General features: G+C 36.9%; 2 protein-coding genes across 2 annotated transcripts in view; one reads left to right on the top strand and one right to left on the bottom strand.

The window, feature by feature from the left end:
* The window catches only part of LOC137391524 (DNA ligase 1-like), a 44814-nt gene extending 19949 nt beyond the window's left edge, over positions 1-24865 (bottom strand). Inside the window, exons 1-7 of the mRNA XM_068078026.1 lie at positions 24723-24865; positions 19574-19664; positions 19418-19459; positions 19097-19274; positions 18280-18370; positions 16944-17029; positions 14466-14713 (exon numbers count right to left, since the gene is read on the bottom strand). Of these exons, the coding sequence (XP_067934127.1) occupies positions 14466-14713; positions 16944-17029; positions 18280-18370; positions 19097-19274; positions 19418-19459; positions 19574-19664; positions 24723-24807 (821 nt within the window). The 5' untranslated portion in view covers positions 24808-24865. The remainder of the gene's footprint in view (positions 1-14465; positions 14714-16943; positions 17030-18279; positions 18371-19096; positions 19275-19417; positions 19460-19573; positions 19665-24722) is intronic.
* LOC137391754 (complement C1q subcomponent subunit C-like) lies at positions 5752-12781 on the top strand. Its single transcript, XM_068078289.1, has 7 exons — positions 5752-5796; positions 6781-6891; positions 9067-9242; positions 9756-9836; positions 10131-10308; positions 10997-11149; positions 12542-12781. The coding sequence occupies exons 2-7, from the start codon at positions 6809-6811 to the stop codon at positions 12666-12668; spliced, it is 798 nt and encodes a 265-aa protein (XP_067934390.1). The 5' UTR covers positions 5752-5796; positions 6781-6808; the 3' UTR covers positions 12669-12781.
* Positions 24866-24869: the final 4 nt, after the last annotated feature.

Below are 24869 nucleotides of genomic sequence, written 5' to 3'. Positions count from 1 at the left end.
GTTTGTATATCTCGAAGATTCTTCAACTGCATTCTTCGACGTGTGCAAAAATATGAAGACTACTACGACACTTGCTCACCAAGAATGGGTCTTAAGATGCAAGGATTCAGTAATATTTGAATGTTCTAACTTTTACAAACAACCAATTTCCGTTCAAGACTGCTGTAATGCAATTGCTACCACTACTACATACATCGGTTTAATATAATACGACGTAATTTAAAACTAAAAGTGCAAACAACTGTTCAATATTAAATGGTGTAATGTAAACAGCGTTAAACAAGCTAATCACTAAATCCGTAGTTATACATAATCAGATGGGTTTAGTAACAGCAGTTAGTTTGTGAACTTAATGTATTATCTGTGCGGTGATCATTTTTAAATTGAAGTTTGGGTTACATATGATCTTCGACTTCAAGTAAATGCACCTTCAAATGCTTTGAAGGACAACTTCTTAGAAAAAATGAGTCTGAGGAAATGCAATACAAAAAATGAAGATGTATGATCAGCAATTCAGGTTTCCCATCCAAAACTAAGATTTTTGAAAACACACAGAACTTTAACCCAATTGTATGAAAGCACAGAATACAACGCAAATGGTGAGAAATGGCCGAAATTCCGCATAGCTATTCCAGCCATATCAGGCAAAGTTGGGCTAGACAGATTAAGTAGATGTAATGCACTTGCCAAGGCAGTGAATATAAATATGTTGTTCAAAGGGTTCAACGCTGATATGCTTTATAATCAATATATATGTATAGCTAGAATTGTTAAAACTGTTATAAACTAACAACATCACTTGGTAGATAATTAGAAAGAAAAGCCATGAAAATACTAACGCTACAGACTTCAAAAATACCACAAAAAGATAGATGTCGACTTTATTATCACTGGCCAATGCCTTTAAAGCGAATTAGACCATGAGACAAAAACAAATAACAGTAGAGTAAATTATGTATATTGAGAGAAAAAGCTTTTTCTGCATAGCGTTGTTTTATAGTGCAGATTGGCAAGGTTTTGGTGTCTGGTATAAGGTGTAGCAGTTTTTGGGGGGAAGTAGGAATGTAATGGATGGTCAGGCAGATTAGAGTTACGATTTGATATATCTAATTCCTATCAAACATATTTGAATGTAAATTAGAGACAATAGGAGGTGGTATAATCTTAATTTAGTTAACACTCTATGAATAGGCATATATGCCTCCCTGCCGAGACAAGCGATAGCTTTGCGTCCTTCACACAGTTGCTCACGCAAGATAAATAAATTTACAGGTGCCACATTATACGCCTGATGCCACTTGTACATCGAGATGTTTGGCAGTGGAAAGCACTCCATACAAGTGTTAAAATCATCACCTCTCACGATCATATTTCATGATGAATATAATAAGATTGCTGTTTGTCAACGACCAGCCCTTGCTCAGACTTATCCTACCGAAATGCTATACCAGACTGCACACTGGACAAGTTACCCAAACGATAGCAAAGACTAATTCATTAGACAATTACAAAACCATACATATTGCCTCTGTATGAATTACTCCACAAATAGTGATGCTTTGAGCGAATCGAAAAACGAACATGAAATTTTGTAGTATTTCCATTATGTTAAAACCCTTCCCAGTTGTCAAGTGTAAAGGTCCGGCAACACGTAACGAATTATTCGTTCAAACTGACCGAATTCACGAATTTCACAGAATTCAGATTTATTCGGCCGAATATCACAGAATCATCTGAGCTGTGCATGCACGCCGAATTCGTCAACGAAACGCTTTTAATTGGCTAACCAATTTTCTTAGCGAGCACGATTCTAGTAGCTTTGACAAGTGGTATTAGTCCAAGACACGTACAATGACACACAATAAAAGTATCACTGCGATATGACATGATACGTACGATGCAACTGCCTATATGAGCTATGGTTGGTTCACTCTCGTTGGTTCACCATGGCAGGAACTTCTCATCGTGTATCCAGTATTTTCTTTTAGATGTTTTAGAAGCTATAAATTCTTTCTTTTTCAATAATAATAATTTCTTTTTATGCAGCAAAAGCTCCGTCGCAAAAACAGTCGCTATCTCTAGCGCATATGGGCAGTTGCATCGTATGTATAAAGTCATATCGCGGTGATACTTTTATTGTGTGTCGTCGTACGTATCTTGGACTATACCACTCAAAGGTGTCCTTTAGCGGGTATATTGCCGAAGCCGAGATCGGGCCGTAGTCTACACACACAAAATAACAACAAAGGTCCACGCAGTTATGAGCAAAAACAAAAGTATCCACCCAAATATCTCACCAATCCGATGAGCAGCACACACAAAAACTAAACCAATCGTCTGAGCCACCCATCATGTCAAAATATTCCAAGTTTCAAGTCATGTCTTGCACAACTCACCTTATGGTTTGTCAAAACTTGTCTCAAAGTCCCTATTAATTTGAGACTGTCCAATATCTGTTTTAGAAATGGTCGCCGCTAGCCTAGCGTCCTGATTCAACATTTAAGTAACTATCAGGGCATTGCTAAAAGAGGGAATCAAAAAGTTCGGGAGCACTCAGCAATGTTGAGATGTTGAATTAGGACGTTAGGTTAGGCCAGCGGCGACCATTTCTAAAACAGCAATTAGACAGTCTCGAATTAATAGGGACTTTGGGACAACTTTTGATAAACCATAAGGTGAGTTGTGTAAGACATGACTTGAAACTTGGAATATTTTGACATGATGGGTGGCTCAGTCGATTGGTTTAGTTTTTGTGTGTGCTGCTCATCGGATTGGTGAGATATTTGTGTGGATACTTTTGTTTTGGCTCATAACTACGTGGACCTTTGTTGTTATTTTGTGTGTGTAGACTACGGCCCGGTCTCGGCTTCGGCAATATCTCCGCTAAAGGACACCTGTGATACCACTTGTCAAAGCTACTAAAATCGTGCCCGCTAAGAAAATTGGTTAGCCAATTAAAAGCGGTTCGTTGACGAATTCGGTGTGCATGCACAGCTCAGACGATTCTGTGATATTGGGCCAAATAAATCTGTGAATTCTGTGAAATTCGTGAATTCGGTCAGTTTGAACGAATAATTCGTTACGTGTGGCCGGACCTTTAGGCTATGAATATCATAAAAGATATTTTGCACAAACAACATTTCACACACTACTACGCCACATCATGGTGATGAATTTACCTTAGCATTTGTATAACCAAACTCAATGATTAAATGAATGTTAGAAAATTTAAGCTGGGAACTTTAACAATATTTACTTTTTTTAACATTTTCCCATGTTTGGGTGTTCGAAAGTCTGTTTGAGACATGAACAATACACAGCACATATCAATATATTTAATAGTTAGTGTAAGTAGGTTTCAGCACATATCAATATATTTAATAGTTGGTGTATGTAAGTTTCAGCATATTTTTGATATTAATAGATAAATTATGATATGGCATACCGATAGCAAAAATGTTAGTAAGCTTTCACTCGTGACAAAAAGGGCACAAGACAAGGGCTGAATTCTATTATTTCAGTCAAAGTTGGGGTTAACACAGTATTAGAACAATGACAGGAGAAACAAGCACTTCTATGACAGGAGCTGGCAGTTGGGGCTACCACGATATTGGGACAATGATAGCCAGCACAAATACTTATATGACAAAAGCGCTTACAACCTTAGAAGTCCAAATGATTTTTGTTCTAATTATTATCAAAATTACGCAGTATATATCTTAGTATCTACTCACATTATTATGAGTAGATATCAGGAAGAACTAACATTTGCAATGTCAGGGGATGAGATGTTTACACCTTTATCAACTGAATATTTCAAAACCAGCAATAGGTATGTCCAGGGCTGATACTCCCCCTAAAAGGCCCATTAGGTATGGCCCAAAATCACATTTTAGGGAGGGGGTTTCAGACCATGGGGCACTGTCAGTGAATTTGCTACTTTAGGGGGGGTTCCACAGACAAGCCAGTAAAAGGGCCCATGCTCATTAAGGTTTTATTCAGCAAAAGTAATACCAATAAAATGCACCGAAATTCCAGTCTTCATTTTAATGCAGATTGCTGCTGCTTGCGGGAAAGTAAGGGAAAAGAGACAGTCGACACTGCATCATCTTAGCAACCCTTTAGCAGTATACTCAGAATAGATGATATGATATTTATTTCATTGATATTCATTAAGTTTTCCTTTGTAAATGAAAATGATGGTCTGATGGTTGATGTTTGGAATCAGTTTTATTAACCCTTTTGCAGACATGGCGACATTTTGTTGTTTTGCAATACTGACGTTAGTGGGCAGAGCGACTAGTATGTCGCCACACGAACGGTTTTTATAAATTGATATATAGTTAGCTAATTGCCTTTTTTTTGTTTAATTTTTTTACCAATAGTAAACTACAATATAATGGTCTCTGTTAGCAACATAAAAATAAGCCGTTTGCAGAAGAAAAACGATCGTGTTTGCAATACTAAACAACGAAAAATCCGAAATTAAAACGTATTTAAATAAAATTGGGAATTTTGTTTGTAGCTTTTTTCTGCTTTATTAATGCATGAATCATATTGGATGTTTAGCGGGGCGTGGAACCTGGGCGCCCTCTAGGGAACTCCCAGTGTTTAGGGGGTGTATTTCAAATTGACCAACCAGGTGATTGGGGGTACAATATCCAAATTCAAATTGACCAACCAGGTGATTGGGGGTACAATATTCAAGTCTGGGCCTATCCAGCTGGGTGTTTCTTTCAGAGTATCAGCCCTGGGTAGGTATAAAACCGTTATTATCTGACGAAATATTTGTAAAAATATGCTGCCTTATCTGTAATCTATTAAAAAAAAAGTGGTTTCAAAGCCAGGAATATAAATGCTCAATTGTAAAATTCACATGATGTAGCTGACAATCTTTGGAACTATAAGTTTAACATCCTCATAGTTCGCTGTCGGCCAATAACTGCTGATCATGGTTGTCTCCCTGACTCTCATGATAAAGACCACATATGTAGCAGCTCCAGAAGATCAACCCGACATGACGAAGTTATTAGTTTTAAGTTGCGACCAGCAATAGCAACCTCTCACTCAAGTGGATGAGTGAAGAAAGCTGCTATGAGACAGACAAGGTGAAGAACCTTCAACGGAAACAATTTTTGCACTTACTGAAATGAATTTCATTTTCTTACCAGACAGTCTAACGCTGCTGCTAGCAAGCTCGCAGCAAGGGTTTCAATTTCATCAGAGCAATAATGACTTGTGAGAATGATTTGGCACAAAAGCACATACTTCAAATAGAGAATATCATATTGCCTGTTTATCTATTCAATGGCGGACACCAACTGATGCGACCTATCTATGATCCTAATTCACTTCCTTTGTAGTTGGTTATTAAAATTGTCGGATAAGAAGGGAAAGGTGTGTAGTATTAATTGCACGGATTCCTCTGTTCTTTAAACCGGCTAGAACATGAGACCGCCGAATACTGTTACAAAAAGCTTGTATTGTAGCTTGTGATACGCGTGTATATAAATACGAGTATATTACGAGTTATTACAAACAGGTTGTATTCAGTCAAGTGTCAAATATACAGCGCCTCTTAATGCTCCCTTTGACAATAGCTGCGTTGCTCTACGCCAAAGTGACTTGACAAGCTCTCATTGGCTGCAGCTATAATCAACCAACCAATAGAAAGATGCGCAAGAGAATAATAAGCGCGTACAAGTGGCATATAAGAGGGAATAAACTAGAATAACATATTACAACGCTACTGCTCAGACTATTATCAAACTCTACGTACAGGAGGTTAGGATTGTGGTATGTACAATATTGACTTACTTTAAAATATTTGTTTAGAATAAGCTGTTCCTGTCCTTAATGTACTGAGGCATTTTGAAGCGTACCGTTGGCACACCATACAGGTGATATAAAGCTTTTAGAAAATCTGAAATCATAACTAGGAGCTGCTGTTATCTGGTAAATGTTTCCCACTTTTCTTTAAACAATACATTTAATTTACTAGCGTGGCGAATACAGCGATGATATGCAACCTAATTATTTGGACCACGAGCTATACTTTGCTCAAGTTAACCAACGTGAAAATGTTTGCAATGCTATAAAAACAATTCTTAATATTGTTTGTCAACAATATAACCAGGTGCTTGAACTGAGCTACCAAAACACTTACCTACCAAAAGCTTACCAAAACAGACGCAAAATTTTAGTAGATTTTATCAGAAAGTGTCGGTACTTTTTTAAGTTGCGATTGCTTTTCTTTTTTGAGGTGATCTGACTGCGAGGTTGTTTATGTACTAAAATCAACAAAACCTGATCGCAGTTAAAACGCTCAGATCAATCGACAGTGCGATTATGACCTCTATAGCTCTGAGAGACTAATAGAATAGAGACACGTTGCAACTTGAACATGATAGCAATGATAGCAACTAGTGACATCATTTCGCACATATGTTTCTTCTTAGCATTCTAACTGTGATCAAGTTTTGACGATTTCAATCTAAAAACCTACTGGCAGTCAGATCACCTCAAACATCGCAAATACTTAACAATACTTCCCGGTAAAATCTACCAATATTTCATGTAAATTCATCATTAAACTGAATGCAATGAAAATTGAGAAGTTTTCATGATTATATAACTGAAGATGACGTTGTGTCATATTGCATTGTTTTCAACCCTTCCCTCCCCTAGCTAGATAGACCCATGTTATTAGGAAATACAATTACTAATTAACCATCATAAAGGATTGCTAAAGGTTACTGACATTACCAATATGTTAAACAGCTGAGATACATGACATAGAAGTAGAGAGATGACACTCGAGATGGAATACCTTATTCTCACCCTACTTATAACTGCGCAGATGCGTGTCTATGCTGGCACTGCAGGCATAAGGTAACTTTAATTCCTGATCATTCTATGATGCGCCAGCTGAGCCAGTTCAATAATACCTTATACAATATTCTGGATTTACTTCACTTGAAAACGAAGTATCAACTATTTTTATGACCCGTTTCTTTGACAGTAGTGGGGAAAAGTTGATATAGAATACAATAATAGAATACTTCATATAGCCTTAGGCCAGTGGTTCTTAACTCTTTAGCTGTCACGAGCCGGCAAAGCATGCACCAAGAGCTGAATGGTGTAGTTTTTGTAGGCTTTGTACACAACGTTTCTGATTAGTAGTGAATTAATTGGCCTATACCTGCGCTTGAACAAAAGAAAACCATTATCCGCACGCGTTGAGCCAATAGAAAATGATTACAATCCATCCTGAACGTAGTTTCACATTGTAAAAACTTTATTTTTGATCACAACTTCTTCTTAGCACTGACCAGTTATGTCAGACGCATTACAACTATGGAGGTAGATCAATGGACTTTGGGTGATTATCTATTGAACAATAGTACTAATGAGAGTGATTATTTTATTTTTAACAATAATAATAATAATGTCGTAAACTGTAATAATACTGATAACTTGTACAGCTAGGATATGCTCACAGTAGTAGCGAGAATGGTCGAAAAAGTGTCTGACCAGCTCATTCTGCAACACAATTGTGGCATTTTTATAACATCAGCTGATGTAAAATTTTATGGGCACTCACAGATTAATATAGGTAGTATGAAAGCATTTTATAGACCGTGTGGTTCAAAGGTTTAGACAATTTACACGGGCTATTGTCAAATAATAGGTTTTACCAAATATGTAATTATGTCCCGGTAATGAAATTAATATGGTATGGAAAGAGTCGGATGAACTGAACCCAACCAGTGTTCACCAAAACCTTCTTTATTGAAAAATAAAATATTATTTTTCCACATTTAAAACATAGGTATATGTTTTACTGGTGCACAAAATTAACCGTGCTTTAACATCACCCTGTTCAAAGGACAAAACGAATACAACTCATGAACTCACAACAAATTACATATCTTTTCATAAAGAAATGACCTTGCAAATCAGGGTGACTTTTGCTGTTGGCTTTGTGAGATCTCCCCGGACCCCTGAGACTGACTCACTGACGCCCTGGTATTCGACCGAATCCAGACCAAGAACCATTCCTTAGGCCAATACTTGACGTTTACAATAGTGTGAATATATCTGCTGAAGGTTGCGTTGGATTTCACCTAAGCACATGCCTTCATTATAACTAATTTTTTAAATGTTTTCAGTTGTATTTGACATAAGGAAAAATGTCACGACTTCGCCTATTTATTTTTATCCACCAAAACCCTCATATGGCATTATCATCAATAGATTTAAGATTAGCGGCAGAGGGAGTACACCCCAAGCTATTTTTGAAGTACATGTTTTCTAAGCCCAAGTAAGGGAATAGTAAATAACGTACAAGCAAGTGGATACCGCAGTTGAATTAGGTGCATATTTATTTGTAGCAAATGATTCAAATTTGTGTAAGCGTATTTCGAGACTCAATACAATATTTCTGTAGCTAATGTGTTCCCTGGTGACAGACATATTCAAGTGTTTGGCCAATAGCAAATATTCAAATCATTTAGGATTTCAATCAGACATCATAGCATGACATTGAAGGCATCTTTTAGCCTGGAGACCTTTCCTATCGCTGATAATTAGTACCAATTTGACCAGCCAAAACTAATTAGCCTGCAATCTAACATTTGTATAAGTGTGTTGTTATGGAGAGGCTTTACACCGCCGAGACCTACTTAAGGCTTGCATATATTTTCAATTCCCTAATGAAGAAAGATTACGCAAAGAATAAATTGAACTAGAATTGAATTGAGATGCTATCATAACATTTGCCACATTGACGGACATTGATTTTCTGTTTTTTAGTGATCAGCTTACATGGATATCTCTTACACACTCCTGTCTATATCACTCAAATCATATCTTTAATGAACCAGCTTCTAAGTATTTCTTAGAGACTGGCTGCCATAGTGACACGCTCGCATGACCACCTTAAGCGCTCGAGTCAAGTGTTCTCATGTCATGTCATTTCCCTAGTTCATTATATCAGTCTCAACTTGAGGAAGAAAGCATTTCAGCTCTTCCTGCTGTTATGAACGCAAAACTTTTCTTTCTTAGCAGAGATGACCTAGCAAAGGGAGAAAGCGAGAGCCTGCCCACAGATGACTGTCCCTGCAGAAACTCTTGCGTAGGGGGAGCACCTGGAATACCTGGACTCAATGGCATGCACGGCAAAGATGGCGCGCCTGGAGCACCCGGAGCAGCCGGACCAATGGGAGTTCAAGGACCACCGGGTAATTTGTTTTCGGAAATATTGTCAGTTTAAATAGCCTGAATGAATGTATAGAAACGCATCTAGTCATCACCGCAGTACGTTAAAGTGGAAAATTATTTTAATTTTAAAAGAATTTGCAAACTTATGGGCTATGGTTATTCACTGATAATACATCAATGAAGCAGTTGTTGAAGGATGTGAAAGTAAATGGCATATCAACTTTCAAAGCCTAACCAACAATTGTTAATATAACAGTTTGAATGTCAAGAATATGTTGCAGTGTTGGCTTTACTGAGTAAAAACACTAAGTTAATCACATAAATATTAATAGTTTTCACTTAATGTAATTTGATGCTAGTCGGTAAGTTTGTGGAAGTACTAGGGGATGTGATTCGAGACAGAGTGGTACAAAAATAAGGTTCTTCAACGCATCTCAGTCTGAAAGGCGAATATTTGACATATAATCACCTGAAAAAGTTTTTAAATAACCATTCATATCCCATAGTTGACATATTTGATGTTTGTTTATCAGGACCCCAAGGCCCAACTGGTGTCCGAGGGCGTAAAGGTCATCAGGGAGAGCGTGGACTTCCTGGACCTCCCGGACCGCCAGGTAAGAACACATAGGTAATCTGCTTATAGGGTATTTGCTTAAGATCCCAATAGAAAGAACACACTCAACAGCATTATAGACTCTTCTAGGGATCATCGCCCGCGTGTCACGTGTAGTCAGCAGACGTGGTTAGAGAAATCAATCATCTAAAGGACCTATAAACCTCGAGTCATTTTGCTGTTTAACTGCTAAATAAGCCAACTTTAGTCAATCCACAACTTCTGCAGTTCTGCATTACATTGGAAGGTGATGTTGACGACAATCACAGAACTGAAACAAACCTAATTGTTACAGGTGAAGCTATGGTCGGAGTCAAAGGCGATAAGGGTGACCCTGGAAGCCCAAACCGAAACAGTCGACACTCTGGGAGAGACAGTGTAGTGTTCAGTGTTTCAAGAAACAACAAACTTGGCCCCGTAACGGCAGATACGCATGTCATGTTTGATAAGATCTACACCAATATTGGAAACAGGTAGACCATCACCATTCCCAACAACTCTACAAATCAAAGAACTCCTTCGCAGGAAGTTTTTATTCTCATAAAATGCTATGAAATCAGAGACAAAATTGTATCTATCGAAAATTCTTTAATTAAGGGATGACTGCTGTATTGGAAACATTTTTGACTCATAAATTAAGTCATTGCTGAACAGCCACTGCTGTCATTTATCTCTACAGATTTGCACTGACAGCAACTCATTTTTGTAGAAATTTTATTTTTCAATTTAGTAGTAATGACCTACTTGATTTTTTAAGTATTAAATTTGAATGAAATTAAAGAGTGTTCAAAGGTGTACTAAAATGATGAGTAGCTACAGTAACAATTACAACAAGCGAACTCGAATACGAACCAAATACGACCTACAGCGGTTGAAGTCTCAACCAATCTTATCCGGCGTAACAGCCTCGGTAAGACTCATTCTTCAATAATTAATAAAGATAAAAATAAAAAAGCATTTTTGTGAAGTTTTATGCGCTGCTGACAAACCAAACTCTACACGGAATGGGGTGATCAGAATACTCGTTCATGATAGGTTGAGCTGTACACACTGCGCTATCAGTGTTCCTTCCTCACTGTTGTTAACGACACACATGTAAAACCTCCCCATGAAAGTAAAAATAAAAACCGCAAGGTAACCAGCTGAATTTTGTTCTTGTAGCTTCAACCGAGACACGTCTGAGTTTGTTATTCAAGGAAATGGAACATACATATTCCATGTGCATGTTATGTCCCAGGAGGGCTCAGACTGCTACGCTTTCCTCATGGTCAATAACGGTCATCACACTCCGGTCTACGGCGACTCAAGGAATGGGTAAGAGACCCTGCCTATAAATTTTCTTCTACAATCTCTAGGGTCTGGATATTACAAGCACCATTTTATTCGGAACAATACATTTTTTGCAGTCATGCGGCGGTAGCACTGGCTAGGTCTCTTGTAATTTAAGACTTAAGGCTGGTTCACACTATACTGCCACATATCGAAGTTGTCCTCTCGACGATTATTCTATGTGCACCACAAACTGAAAGCATCATCAAGGCAGCGCAGATATGTTGGAAAAGTGTGCAGCTTCAAACTTTCCAAATATTTCGTCAAGCCTCCATGACAACCTTTGTAATGCGCATGTGTGTATATGAGTCTGGTGCATACGACATGCAGCATATGATGGCCATGATAAGACCAACAGGTAGTTGCTTTGCCTACAGTGGATAGACCATTTGTTTTCCTATATTCACATATAAATATGCCTATGGCTGTTTTTACAAACATCATAGATAATGCACCAGTAGTGGCGTGAGAAATAAACCGGGCTCCTTTGTTGGAAAACTTCGATTCTCATTCACAATACTGTTACTAATCATGAATTTAGTCAATAGTTATGAATTATATCAAATTAATTCTTATTTTGTCCTGATTTCGAATATGTAAACCAAACAGCGGTAAAATTCATTTTTGAATGATTATGTAGACTAAATTCTGGACATTTCGTTTTTTAATGGTTGAAGATAACAACCTGTACAGATATGATCACACCACATAAGCTACATAATATACATGTATGTTGCTTTTTTAAATGAATTCAAACCTTGACCACACAAAGAACTAAAGCTAATCTCAAAGCAGTCTGTCCAGCAATTATATGACTGCCGCCTAGCCACCAAAAGGTTGACTTGCATAAAAATTCACATTAATCATTTGGTATCAAAAGATTCACCATGACTTACTCTGCTGTGTTGTAGGTGCAAAATATGTGGAAATGTGATTACAAGCTCTTAAAAGCTCAAAAACGAACAGTTAATCGCCGCCATCATGAAACCGCCGTAGATTGAAATTTACATGCATTTATCAGTCAGCATCAGTTTTCTATGAGCGTATATACAAAAATTTTATTTCTCTTACTGAGACAAATACACACACTTACTTAAAGTACTGCATCATAAAACAAGATCTCTTCACAACTTCACAAACCCTACGACCACGTATGAACCTAAGATCACCGGTGTTATTTATACTAGAACACACCGCTTAATGACATCGCATGAAATGCCTGGGCCAAATGACAAACAACAATTACTCCTTACGTAGGCTTGTTCTGGCATGTGTAATAATGACTCCTGTTGTCATACCAATTGATGTGATTTCAATGACAATTGCATTAGAATAATTCAGTTACACGCTTAAACAATACAACTCTGTGTATTGTAGCTACGGAGCTGCCTCAACGACGGTGATATTACCCTTAGCCCAGAATGACAAAGTCTGGCTACAACTAACCACTGGCTCGTCTCTTATGAATGAATACACTACATTCTCAGGCTATTTACTCGTGTAGCCCAACGCAGCGCCATCCATTCTTTTGTATGTAATGTATATATATTCTGTGCAATCGTTACATGTGCTATTTATCTGTGCATCATACGGGCCGTGGCCCATTTCCCGCACTGTACATAGTCTATATTTAATCTTTCTTTTGTCTGCCCTCTCATCTTTTTTTTGAAACTCTCACTAATGGCAATAAATGCAACGCATTAAATATTAAAATGTCTTTCTAATGTCAAAGATGTAGTTAGCTGCATCCAACAGTCTTATGAAATGCAAATACATTCTTTATAATGACAAAAAGAACATAACGGGTAAAAAGTTTAAAAGCAAGCACTCACTCCCAAAGGGCCATATGCCTTCTCTGCTATGACCATGGCTTAAATAGAATAGATACCCTTGTTATATTATGAAGAAGCAACCTCTGTCTTGCTCTATGTATTTTCCAGGTCATGTGATATCGGACTGCTTTGAGAGACAGGTTTATCAGTTGATGTTATCAACATGTTTTTAGTGTCTCGTACTCAATGCTATACAAGAATAATAACTACCAAAACAGTAATTGGTTCCTCATCAATGGTAAAATGTACTCTGAAAAATTTATGTTACGCACATCAATTTTATAGTTTTATTACAAAAAACAATTTTGTCACAATTAAAGAATTGTGACAACTGAGTTTTTCTAATTAACACTTGATAAAAATATTTAGATACATTGAAGACTTTCCAATGTTCAAAACAAAGAATAGATTCCAAGGGCAGACAACTCTGTGCTTATGTACAGATATAATGTAGGTTACTTCAAATCTGTGAACGAACACCTCGTAATACAAAGTAGTATTTTATATGACTTATGTGTTCACGAAACAAGAAAAATTAATATTAAAAACAGCATAAAAAGTCAATGTATGGAAAAGTGAGGCACATTCTAGACCAAAATTAACCTAACGCTAGCTATCTTGTAAAGTTGGTATGTAAAGTTGGTATATTTACCAACCTGTAGAATAAGTACTATATAATCTATGATACCAGTTAATGGGTTTCCTCTCTGATTTGCAAACATAGTGATCATCTTTAGGAAATCACGACCTTCTTGAATGACACGAATTTGGCAGATTTTTCTTAATGCAAAACTATCATATTAGATAGCAGTTACATGTATAAGTCCCATTTATGAGCTGAAAACAAACTGAAGTTACCTTTGTAGAGCTTCCATGATAGCTGAATATTTTTTATCATGATTCCGGAAAATGAAAAATTGTTTAGTAAAAAACAAGCAGTCAAAACATCTATAATTTCAGAGTAAAACTAGCAAAATTTATTATCAGATTTTTTAAAACCTCTTGGAATCTTGATGGCCTTAATGATTTTTATGGTCCCGAAACGGATAACCCGAGTTAAGGTGGCTCACACTAATCTCTATAACATTAGTCTATTAGGTGGACACAATCCTGCAGTACAGACGAGTTGCTGATGTTGTCGTGGACCCACATGTGTGACTGTGACGTTGCAAGACCTTTAGTAGTACAATATTTAAGAGTTTAGCAACATCCTGAAAACTATTGGTAACTAGTTTGACAAACTCTCAACATACGAATACGGAAACTGAACAAAGAGAAATACTAGTTAAAAGACAATAATGAGAAGACAATCACTAAAGCAGAATGCTACAAATATGAAAAAGCCACAATAACTCACTTATATCTACTCAAATATTACTTTGTTCCAGATATTTATTGGCACAACTATTTGCAGTTAACTCTTTGAAAGTTTTGCAGTCACCAAAGCAAGACCTAACCAAATGACTAACCTTTTTTTGGGAGTTTTTAAGGTTTTGTCTTCAGAGCTTTTCCCGGTAGATTTTGAGTCATTTGAAGGAGACTTGGTGCGTTTCGGGGAAGACTGAGAGGTCTGAGGAGATGACTTGACATTTTTAACGTTAGGAGAACTCTTAGCTTTTGATATTGAGAGAGATGTGTCCATATCTTCCTGCGACGGTGACTCTGAAACATCTTTAGAGTCACTCGAAGGGAGAGAAGCTGGACTTACTGCAGCATCCTGTGATAAATAAAAGGTTACATTTGTGTGAACGAATAAAATTAACAATCTATAACTGGCTGTACAATCAAGAGTACCGGTAAAAATTCTCAATCAAACAAAGAAGCGATTTAGTGTGCTTTCACATCTAATCATAGGGGGCACACAATCCGGACATATGTGAGGTCTTCCAATGAATCGCACACAATTCCAACAAATTACGAATCTGTTTGCCTTCACTGTGGTCCACAAGGATATACGTCGGGTACCACAATGGTCAGGCTGTAACAGGGACCTGAAATCATAGTTCTCACAGACATCAACAATGCACCTTACAATCCATTGTGCCATATAAAGTAGAACCTATACTGGCGAAAGGCTCTACATATAAAATTTGCAAGAAACAAAACATCTTTTGGTAGAGAGCAGCTGTGATTCAGTAGTTAGTGCGCTGACATATAATCAGTAGGTCAGTGGTTCGAATCATAGAAGGACCAATGGTAGTGTTAGGAAGGGTGTCCAGTTACAATTGCTCTTGTGCCAAATCTCAGGAGCAATTGGTCACAATTTATTCTGTGCCAGGATATACCATTCACGGCGGTGACCCTAAATGGAAAAAGCCGGAAGCCAAATTACGAAAGACTGAAGGCCTTTTGTACTTTGACTCATTTGTTAGTTTTGTTTCTCGGCTGTTTGCTTCCCGTGGGTATGGCTTAGAATGCGCTTAGCTCAATTTCTTTTGCCAACGAATGTCAATAAACTGCAAGTTGTTCGTTTTTGTTTGTTGCATAATTTGGAGTTATCCTATACCGCATACATAGTAAGACAACTTTCGTTTTCAGAAATCCAAGTTGTTTTTTCTGTATGATGTAAGTTTTTCAGTTTGTGTCAATTTAACTAAATCCATCTAAATAGGTTTTAAAAATTTTTTATTCTGAACAAAATATAGACAACAATACAACATCCACCGTTTATTACTGCCACCCTCCAACTTCCTGCAGGCTTTTCTTTGCCTTTTCGAGATAGCCAATGCCAAAGATACACAAGCATACCGCTGGTAGTTCTTATTCGTAATTTGCATATTTTTTCTTTTTTTCGCTGAGTTCTTTTATATTTCTCATGTAGTAATATAATTATAACATGTATTCGTTACATGTTTTAACCATTTGATGTATTTAAAATTTATACAAATGTTATATCTGAGTTTTGCGAAGGCTTGGGATGGAATAGGACATTTATATAGAAAAATAAGTTTCTACTTACAAAATTTTCCTCTTAAAAATGGTTTTTGAAACTAACTTTCGTAATTAGAGGTTCCACTGTATATGCACTTATGTGACATTTGGTTCCATTTATTAACATCAAATCAATTTTATGTGGTACACCAAGCGAGTTATGCTATTATCTGCCAATAGATAGTAGATGTTTGGGCTAGTGTGTCACTGGACTTTTACTGAACACGTCGGTGACAACGGCGAGACTGACTCAGATAATGACGAGAAGGATCCGGGCCTATTTGACATCAGAATCGTCTAGTTAATACATACACTAAAGATGAAGTTTGATGGATATTTGGACGAAGAATGAGCTGAGAAATAAAGTGACGTCATAAACCTTTTGTATGTTACAACGGCACAAGGGTTTTGTATTTTCGTGTTAAAAGATGGATCCGGCATGTTGCTGAAAAAATTGAGTGTGGCCGATGCTGTATTTTTATGTTCCAACTGAACAACGGTTTGTATTTTATTTGCTAGCCTACAACTGAACACTGTTGAAAGTTATTGTCAATTATTTGAATGAAAATTGACTTATCTGACACACTTTTGTTTTACTTATTGCGCCTTGTAATTCGAAGCGCCTTATAGGTGGACAATGGTAAATAATAACATATAAACCAGTGCGTCTTATAGTCCGGAAAATATGGTAGTTCACGATGACAGTAGATAAACACAAACGGGGCGAAATCCGAGGACGGAGACCTGCATCAATAATCCAAGCCATGTAGACTGCTCTACACCTGACGAAAGTTACAGAGTACCCAATTACAACCCTGCAGATCTATTAGCAGTGCAAACCAGCTTGAGCTATTTCCTGCCGATGATCAGCGTCAACTAATAAATCACGCAAGCAAAGGTAAAACATTGCTTCATCACCCAGTTCAAGGTGATGAAGCAATGTTTTGCAGAATAGACTGACTGCAGAGTTACATTGAAAAGACAACAACACAAAAATAGCCCAGGGACAAACTCACCTCGAGCTGTGGAGAGCTATCATCCCCCTCTCGTCCCTGTTGATTTGACTCAGTCTTAGTAAGAAGCTTGCTCTTTTTAAGCGGAGCTAGTAAATGCATAATTGTAACATTTCAAAAGTGTCTCAAAAAGCACATCAGAGATGCTGATATTATGAGTAACCTCAGAGGGTGGCCACACGGTAACTGAACCAAAATTACTGATGTAAACAAGCAACGGCGACTAACGTTTGCAAGGAGTGGTCACATGAATCAAAACTTAGCTAAATAAATATCTTTCCAGGGATTTGCTGTCTTAAAGTCGAGCCATTTCATTTGTTTAGTTCTCAAGACTGATTGAACGCACCTTTTATCGAGAAATAAAATCACTATCACAAGCGCTGATATTAATTTAGCAAATCAAACACGAGGTTGCACTGAGCCTAACCAAGATGAGCATATACAAAGCCATTCAGTTGAAAGTTTTTCACATTTCAGTTATTTTGGCCATTTCACCAAACTGAAGCTTTAGACACCAGAAACTTCCCCTTGGTTGACAGGTGTCACCCCTATAGCCACACACCTTGGTTGGCAGGTGTTACCCCTGTAGCCACACACCTTGTAAACATATCATTGCAATAATCTTTACTAAATCAAGAGCCGTATCCGCCTGAAGCCAGTGTTAGATGTTAGAATAAAATATTGCGTTCAGCAGGACTTGAACTCATGACATTAAGACTAGTAGACTGACACTATAACACATGTCAATCTACCATTTTCCTTGATTTTTAAAAAAATTGTGCAAATACTATGTTCTGTGCTTTATCGGCACACTTGACAATCTAACACAACACTCTACATAAACTGCATGGGTCCTAGTACAGATAAAATAGGCGCAGATCAGGATATACTATTGGAGTCGTCTGTTTTTGATAAAAGCCAAAATAGACAACTCCTATGCTAAAGCGAATAACAGCTATGTTACCAAACACCACATGCTGTCAATACAGCATTTGTTTTTTTTCCAGATATAATGATTCAACAAAACAACATGGAAACCTATGAGATCAGGTGTTTATAAGTTGACAAGTTATGACAGAGAGTGAAGCTAGAATCAATTCAAAAGATAAACGATTAGACACAACTTCTTTCACTTTTCTCAAACTATTATATAAATAAAAGCCTTTCCAGGGCTATTACACAATATAGTAACAACTTGGACAAGCTAACCTTTCTGGATGAATGCATTTTAAACGCACAACCACGGAAAGACATATGACAGCAAATCTTGCCTCCGAGTTGGACAGTGTCAGGCCTTCATTCCATAACCTACAGCAGAGGTCATACACGTGACACTCACCTGAATTACGTAATGGTGGAACAAGAGGTAATGCTGCTGAAGTGGAGGCTGATGGCTCTTGTCCATTCTCTTTGCTTGAACTTGGAAAGCTCTGCAGAGTAATTAACAATGACTAATCACGGCTAGGTGCACCTCAACCTATACTAGTTCATTTAACAAGGTCAGATTGTAAGCTATTATCTTCATGTGATAAATTTATTATTTCTCTACGACAAGAAACAAGATATACGGCACAAGATATATGTCACTAGTACTGCTACCACATACAGCTAGCTTATCAGAATTCCTGAAAATTAATTGACAGATCCGCATTACTTTCCAAATCTACTAATTTGATGTACTAACAAGTCCGATATAGCTACTCGTCTGCTTCAAATAATATAGGTAACATGAAAACAACAATTTTAAAAATTTTGAGAAACTTTCAATAATTTACTTAAAGTTAAATTTTGGGGCTATAAAACTGATTACTTGTTTCTAATCACAAGAAAACCCCATCTTGAGTTAATATCCTGATCATTTAACGTTGTTACCACCCGACTATTTTCATTAAGACAAGAAACAGTTTGAGTCTTATAACTTTGCAGAGGGTTGCATGGCAACTATTATTACTATTCCCATTCAATACTTATACGTTTCGCATAAATTATCAATGATTCATTCCAACCATAATAATTCATTTTATATGTAATATTATTGGATGATTATTAAGGTTTCATGTAACATACAGACTTAGATGTAGAGTTTATAAAGTAAAGTATATTATTTTAATTTTCAAAAGATGAAAAATGAGTAGAGCTAAACTGTAAGTCCTCACCTTATAGGAACAACTAGTTTCCTCTTCAGAATCACTCTCAATCACTCGTTTAGTAGACTTCCTTTGGATAACAGGTGAGTGCTCCTCCTTAATTGGTGTGTTCGTCGACTTGAGAGGCGATTTGTAAATAGAGTCATCTTTTGTAACCGAGGCAACATCAGATTTTTTTGGCGACTTTCTATCATTGTAAGGAAAAAGTAGAAATACAAATCCATGAAAATGAAACAAACATAAAAAATTAAAGCTCAATAAGCAATACAGTAAACCTTCAAAAACAGATAGTGCATCTAGCTCAATTTAGTGAGGAAAAACTCCACTTACGGAATTTCTTCTGTTTTCTTAGTTTTGGGTGTGAAAAATGACCTGTAAAATAAAACAAAATGGTGCCATAACGCAAAAACGGCTAAAACTATATGATCATCCATAAGGCTAAGCGTTACATTTGCTGCTCAAGATAAATCTACAAGAAGTAATCACCTGATGGATCTTTGAGACATGTCTGTAAGAGATCTAGCTGTGAGGGATTTAGCTGGGCGGGATCTAGCAGCACAAAAGGTCGAAACCGGGTCTACAATGATTACAGTACTAAAATAAATGCTTACTGTACATAATATATCTAGTTGAGAGCCACTCAAAATACTTGGTACAATAATATCTAAATGACATACTTTTAATACTGGTAGGTTTGACTCCAAAACTGCTAGATAACGGAACACGGGCAGGTTAAGATTGGCGAGTTTAAGCTGCATGCTAAATTAACGAAAAGAGGAGCTTTGTCGCTGTAGGGTTTGTCAGACACTGCACCAATGCTGCACAAAATTTGTACATATGGTTTGATAAAGTGACACTGCCATACTGCCAACAACAGATGAAAATCTTAAAATTAATATTGTCGTGAAACCAATGTCCATCCATAAAAATAATAAAACCGCAAATAATATGGTTAAAACATACAAATTGCCATAGAAAAAATATGCGGAAACAACTCGAAAATAAAAGTGCTTCCTACCTATTATAGTAATAAACAAAACAGCAAGCTTGAAGGCAATTGCCTTTGGACTGTGCTTGAAATATCAAAGAGCGGAAGTCACACAAGCAGCTGTGCGACTTGAACCGCTTGTAATTGCTAGTTAAAAAAACAAATATACATGTATAGCATATGTAAGTTTAACATGAATTCAAACTGTTTTTCATTTTTAGAAAAAAAATTATAGGCTGAACGGGGCAAATAACATACTATGGTTTTTTTTTAAAACTTGATACTTTATTGGACTGAGTTTGCCAGTTTTAAAAACACAAACCTCTTCAATTCAATTAAGACTATGTGTACTGAGACTATGATAAAATATATAAGCCAACATTGTAAGACCGGATGATGTTGAGTTAGTGGCCTCATGGCTATCCATTTACAATGAATTTTGAAGTGTTATATCACAATTACATGTATATTTTACTAGCATTGTTGTTGCATACAATCAAATCATAATCGAATGAGAAAGCTGATGAGTATTCACTAAAATGATTAATTTTTGTCTACATGGTTGTAATTTTTTCTGTGGTCAAAATTACCATTAAAACCATTGTCATATTTTTTGCAGTAGTAATGTGTGAGGAACTTTAAGTCCAGCACAATAGCATGTGTGCTTTAGGATTTATCATGTGCTTTTGCAAGGCCGTGATAAGTCGAGCACAGCTGAGTATCGCATGACATCTCCTTACGAAAACCATGCTGCCTATTGTGTAGAAACGTATCAAGAAACTTGTTGGGGTAATGTAATACAATGTGTTCCAACATTGTGCAGGGGTTACTAGTGAAGGAGATAGGTCAGTAATTGTTTGGCGAGTCTTTGCTCCTTGTCTAATATATTGGTGTTACATTGGCAAGCTTCCATTCATCTGGTAGTTTACCAGCTTTCAGAGAGGCGTTGTAAATGTGACGGAGAAAGTCAGCAGCCATGTTAACACAAACTAGTAGATCTAGTTTCTTGATGCCATCAGGTCCAGGTGACTTGCCATTCAGCAATCCTCTGATGAGCAACACTGGTCCATCAGTTGACACCTCAATTTCATCATCATCACACATGTCCATTGGTTGTGTGCATTGTTATTCTTCGTAGAAATGACTATGAAAAAAGAGGTTTAGGATTTTTGCACACCTTGCTGGATCATCCAAGACGACTTTCATTTTGGTATCTAGGAGTTTCATGGTCGATTTGTGTCATCTATTTTTCTGTTGTAGGTGTCTAAAGAAAGGTTTGGAATTGTCCTTTTCCATAGGTTTGCAAATCCTATCAATCGCATAGTCTCTCTTCTTTTGGCGAAGGAGGTACCAGCTGCATTTTCTTGCAGACATGTAATTTTTTCAGAAAAAAAACTTGTCCGCAGCTTTGTGGCATTTGCATAAGGTCCTTCATTGTTTTTGAATGGACTTCTCAGCGGTTAATCATTAATCATAAGTAAATCAAAGATCATCTCAGAACTCTTCAATTTTTGCATTTTTGTATGTTTTCACAACCTTTGGTTTTGGTACCACAGGGGCTTGTTTTATACAATTTATTTTCGTAGTGATAATAGTATGGTCTCTGAGCCGAGAGAGATTACAGCAATGTCCGCAATTAGTGTGGTATTATTCGTGCAGCCTGTCGAGCACGTTCCCTTGGATATGTGTTGGTCAGGGTTGGCTCGGTTTAAACCAGCAAAACCGGTTTTGTCATTATTTTTGTGTGAAAAACATAATATTTTAACTTCCTAGTGGTTCATGTGCAATAGAAGTGCAATTATATGTAATTATCAGCTGTGAAAGTTTATTTGAAACAGCAGTAAATTGATGGCAGAGCTCAAGTTGAAACTACATGAAATCCCAGCACAAAAATCAATTAGTGAATTTCATTAACAATTGCTTTTATCAAGTGATATAATGATCTCTTTAATGATGAAAAATAAAAACCATGTGAAATATACTAATTCAATCATTGTCTCTAATAATGAATGATTACTTTCTCAAGTCTGGCCAGTGAGAAAGGATTACTTATAGTTAGAAATTAAAACAATAAAATCCTTTTGGGCAAAAGCTTCAAGTTTGCAAACTAATATTTCATTTATTCGGTACAAGCCAAAGTAGTTGGATTGTTTGAATTCAGTTTATCAAGTTTTTTGTGTTTGAAAAGATAAAGTTGTGTCTCAAGTTTCCAACAGGCCTTGCAAACAGGATCCCATTTGGCAGTTTTTCACTCGAACTCCAAAAGGCAAAGGTTTCAAGGCAAAATGTAATAGGTGTGTTGTTGCAACGCGAGGCCACGCAGATAGTCTTAAAGCTCACGTAGCAAAATGTCAAGCTGAAAACACCAATTTAGACAGTGATGCTAGTATTCCGGTGATAGAAGTTGAGTCATCTGCCACTGCTCCAAACACTAGCAATGCATCTACATTATGCTCTGCTCTACACTACCACACGACTAATCACTTGGATTAAAATTCCTACTTATACATTGAGCTGTATGTAAATTATTCACTTTGTCATAAGATTTTTGCTCTGTATTTCATCAATCATGTTTGATTAAAGACTCATTCATAATTTCCCTATTTTCTTTCCTTTTTCCCATAACAACTCCCACAGTACTATTTTTAACAGATGATTCCACATATGTATGTTCAATACTCAATCATGCAGCTATAGTAAGTGATGTTAATTAGACTTCGAATTGCAAAAACCTTAATAAAATTATAAAAACCATAAAAACCGGTTTAAACCATAAAAACCGGTTTAAACCATAAAAACCGGTTTAAACAAAAAAAGTCAGGTTTTTTCATAAAAACCGTGGTTTTTTCCAATCCTGGTGTTGGTTGCATGACGAATAGTTGCATTCTGTTCTCTAGTAGGATGCCAAGAAACTATTTGTGAATGTGCTTGTATCTTACCCTTGATTCTAGCTGATTAGTTTTTCCCTCAATCTCAGGGAGGTTGAAGTTACTAGCAAGTAGCATCAAGTGGTCAATGAATCTGTTTGAGATTTGCTTGATGAGGCCTTTCAACATAGACATGTTTGGCATCCAAATATATGGCCGGTAGTAACAGCATACAATCATGTTGTGGTTAAACTAGATAGCTAACATTTCTTCATATTGGGTATTTGGGTTTCCCTGAATAGGTTGCAGGTGACTGTTCGCTGCCAGTAGCACTCTTCCACCGTGAACAATCCTATCACACTTGAATATGACTTTTTTATCATTCAGCATCATCTTATGACTATCGATGGTGGCATCTATATGTGCTTCAACTAAAAGTATTATGTCCTAGTCGATTGCTAGAGACTGGATCTCAGTAAGTTTCCCTTTAAGGGATCTTGTGTTAGCTATAAACATACTTAAAAAGGTTGTCAAATGGCTTCGATCTGGAGTCAAGTACCTTCATTTCCCCGAGGGCTGGTTTTCCTGAACCTGCTGGCTTCGAACTCTGTACGATGTACTAGATTTTTTCTTTTTTAGTTTAGAGCAGAGTCCATAGTCATGGATTTATTTGCTAACAGCTAGTTTGCAAAAAACTCAAATAGTTTTTGATACACCTGAGTTGACCCTCTTCATGAAAGCCCATTTGTTTTGTTCATTTTCAAAGATTACTTTGATTGGTCTTACTTGTTGCTCTCCTGTACTTTTTTTGCCAAGTCTGGTAGCAGCATGAGGCTTATAAAGATTTTTGTAAAATTAGGTTTTATGAGCTGTTCAACCTGTTCCATAATTGTGGTCTCATCATCTTTTTTCTTTATGCCATAGAGTATCGCGTTGCATTTTCTAGCCTCTGCCTCGCTAATCTCTGTACTTTTACTCAACAACTGTTTGACATTTTTGATCATCTCCACTGCTTGATCTAATTGTTTTGTGTTTTGGAGCATCATATGTGAGTAGTGCTTCTCCGGGCATCTTTTTTCTCCCTGTTTTTGTTTAGTGCTTCAGCATGAATTAGCTGCATTTCTTTCACTGCCCGCTCCATATCGTGCAGCTTATTCATCGTGGCTTTGTGTTCAGATGATTGATCTACGGTTTGTAGGATATCATGAGGTGCAACTTCCATCTATGCACACCTAACAATACCACCTGACTTCATTCCTTTCCAGGTTTTCAATCCAATTGAAATCAAGGGTCTGCATTCCTTGACACAGGCCATGATGCACTTGTCACATGGAATAATCTTAGTGTTCATCGGCTGCTTCTTTTTTGGGTTGATTGGTATGTAACAGTCGACCACTCCACATTTATCGCCACTGTCGTTGGTTCCTGTGGCCTTTTGCTTATTTGACTCGTTTTGGCTCTACATCTCCGACATCCCTTCTTTATGACATTTGTTGGTACTTTATATCACAAATAAAATTGTTGGTATTACAGACATTTGTTGGTATTTTATATCACAAATGTTGGGGTGGCGTTTTATTGTAGTATAATCGCCGTTTAGATATAACTCTCATTAGTTTCAATATAAACCCACCTATATTTTTACATATCTCCTTTCAATAAACGGACAGTTTCTAAGGTTTATTTGGAGTAATTGACATAATAAAGCTTATAAGACGACATGATAATAAATAAAAAACATCAAGTGTTCATGCCAACCGGGTTTATATTAAGTACTTACTTGAGATGACAGTGAAATGTTTCTTGATTGTGTTAAACGCCGCTCTATGTGCAATGAATTCACAATAAATTAAACGCAAGGACATTAAATTTTATATATGGATACATTTATTTGAGCCAAATAGACATCGTTCGGCGAGTGAGTTTC

The sequence above is a fragment of the Watersipora subatra genome, chromosome 3, assembly GCF_963576615.1.
Source record: "Watersipora subatra chromosome 3, tzWatSuba1.1, whole genome shotgun sequence".
NCBI classification, from domain to species: Eukaryota; Metazoa; Bryozoa; class Gymnolaemata; order Cheilostomatida; family Watersiporidae; genus Watersipora; species Watersipora subatra.
Note: the sequence above shows the minus strand (reverse complement) of the source record. Positions and strands in the feature narration are given on the sequence as shown.

Coding starts and splice junctions, on each gene's coding strand:
- LOC137391754 (XM_068078289.1), top strand. CDS start 6,809: ATGACACTCGAGATGGAATACCTTATTCTCACCCTACTTATAACTGCG. Junction 9,837..10,130: donor TGGACCTCCCGGACCGCCAG/GTAAGAACACAT, acceptor TAATTGTTACAG/GTGAAGCTATGGTCGGAGTC. Junction 11,150..12,541: donor TACGGCGACTCAAGGAATGG/GTAAGAGACCCT, acceptor TGTGTATTGTAG/CTACGGAGCTGCCTCAACGA.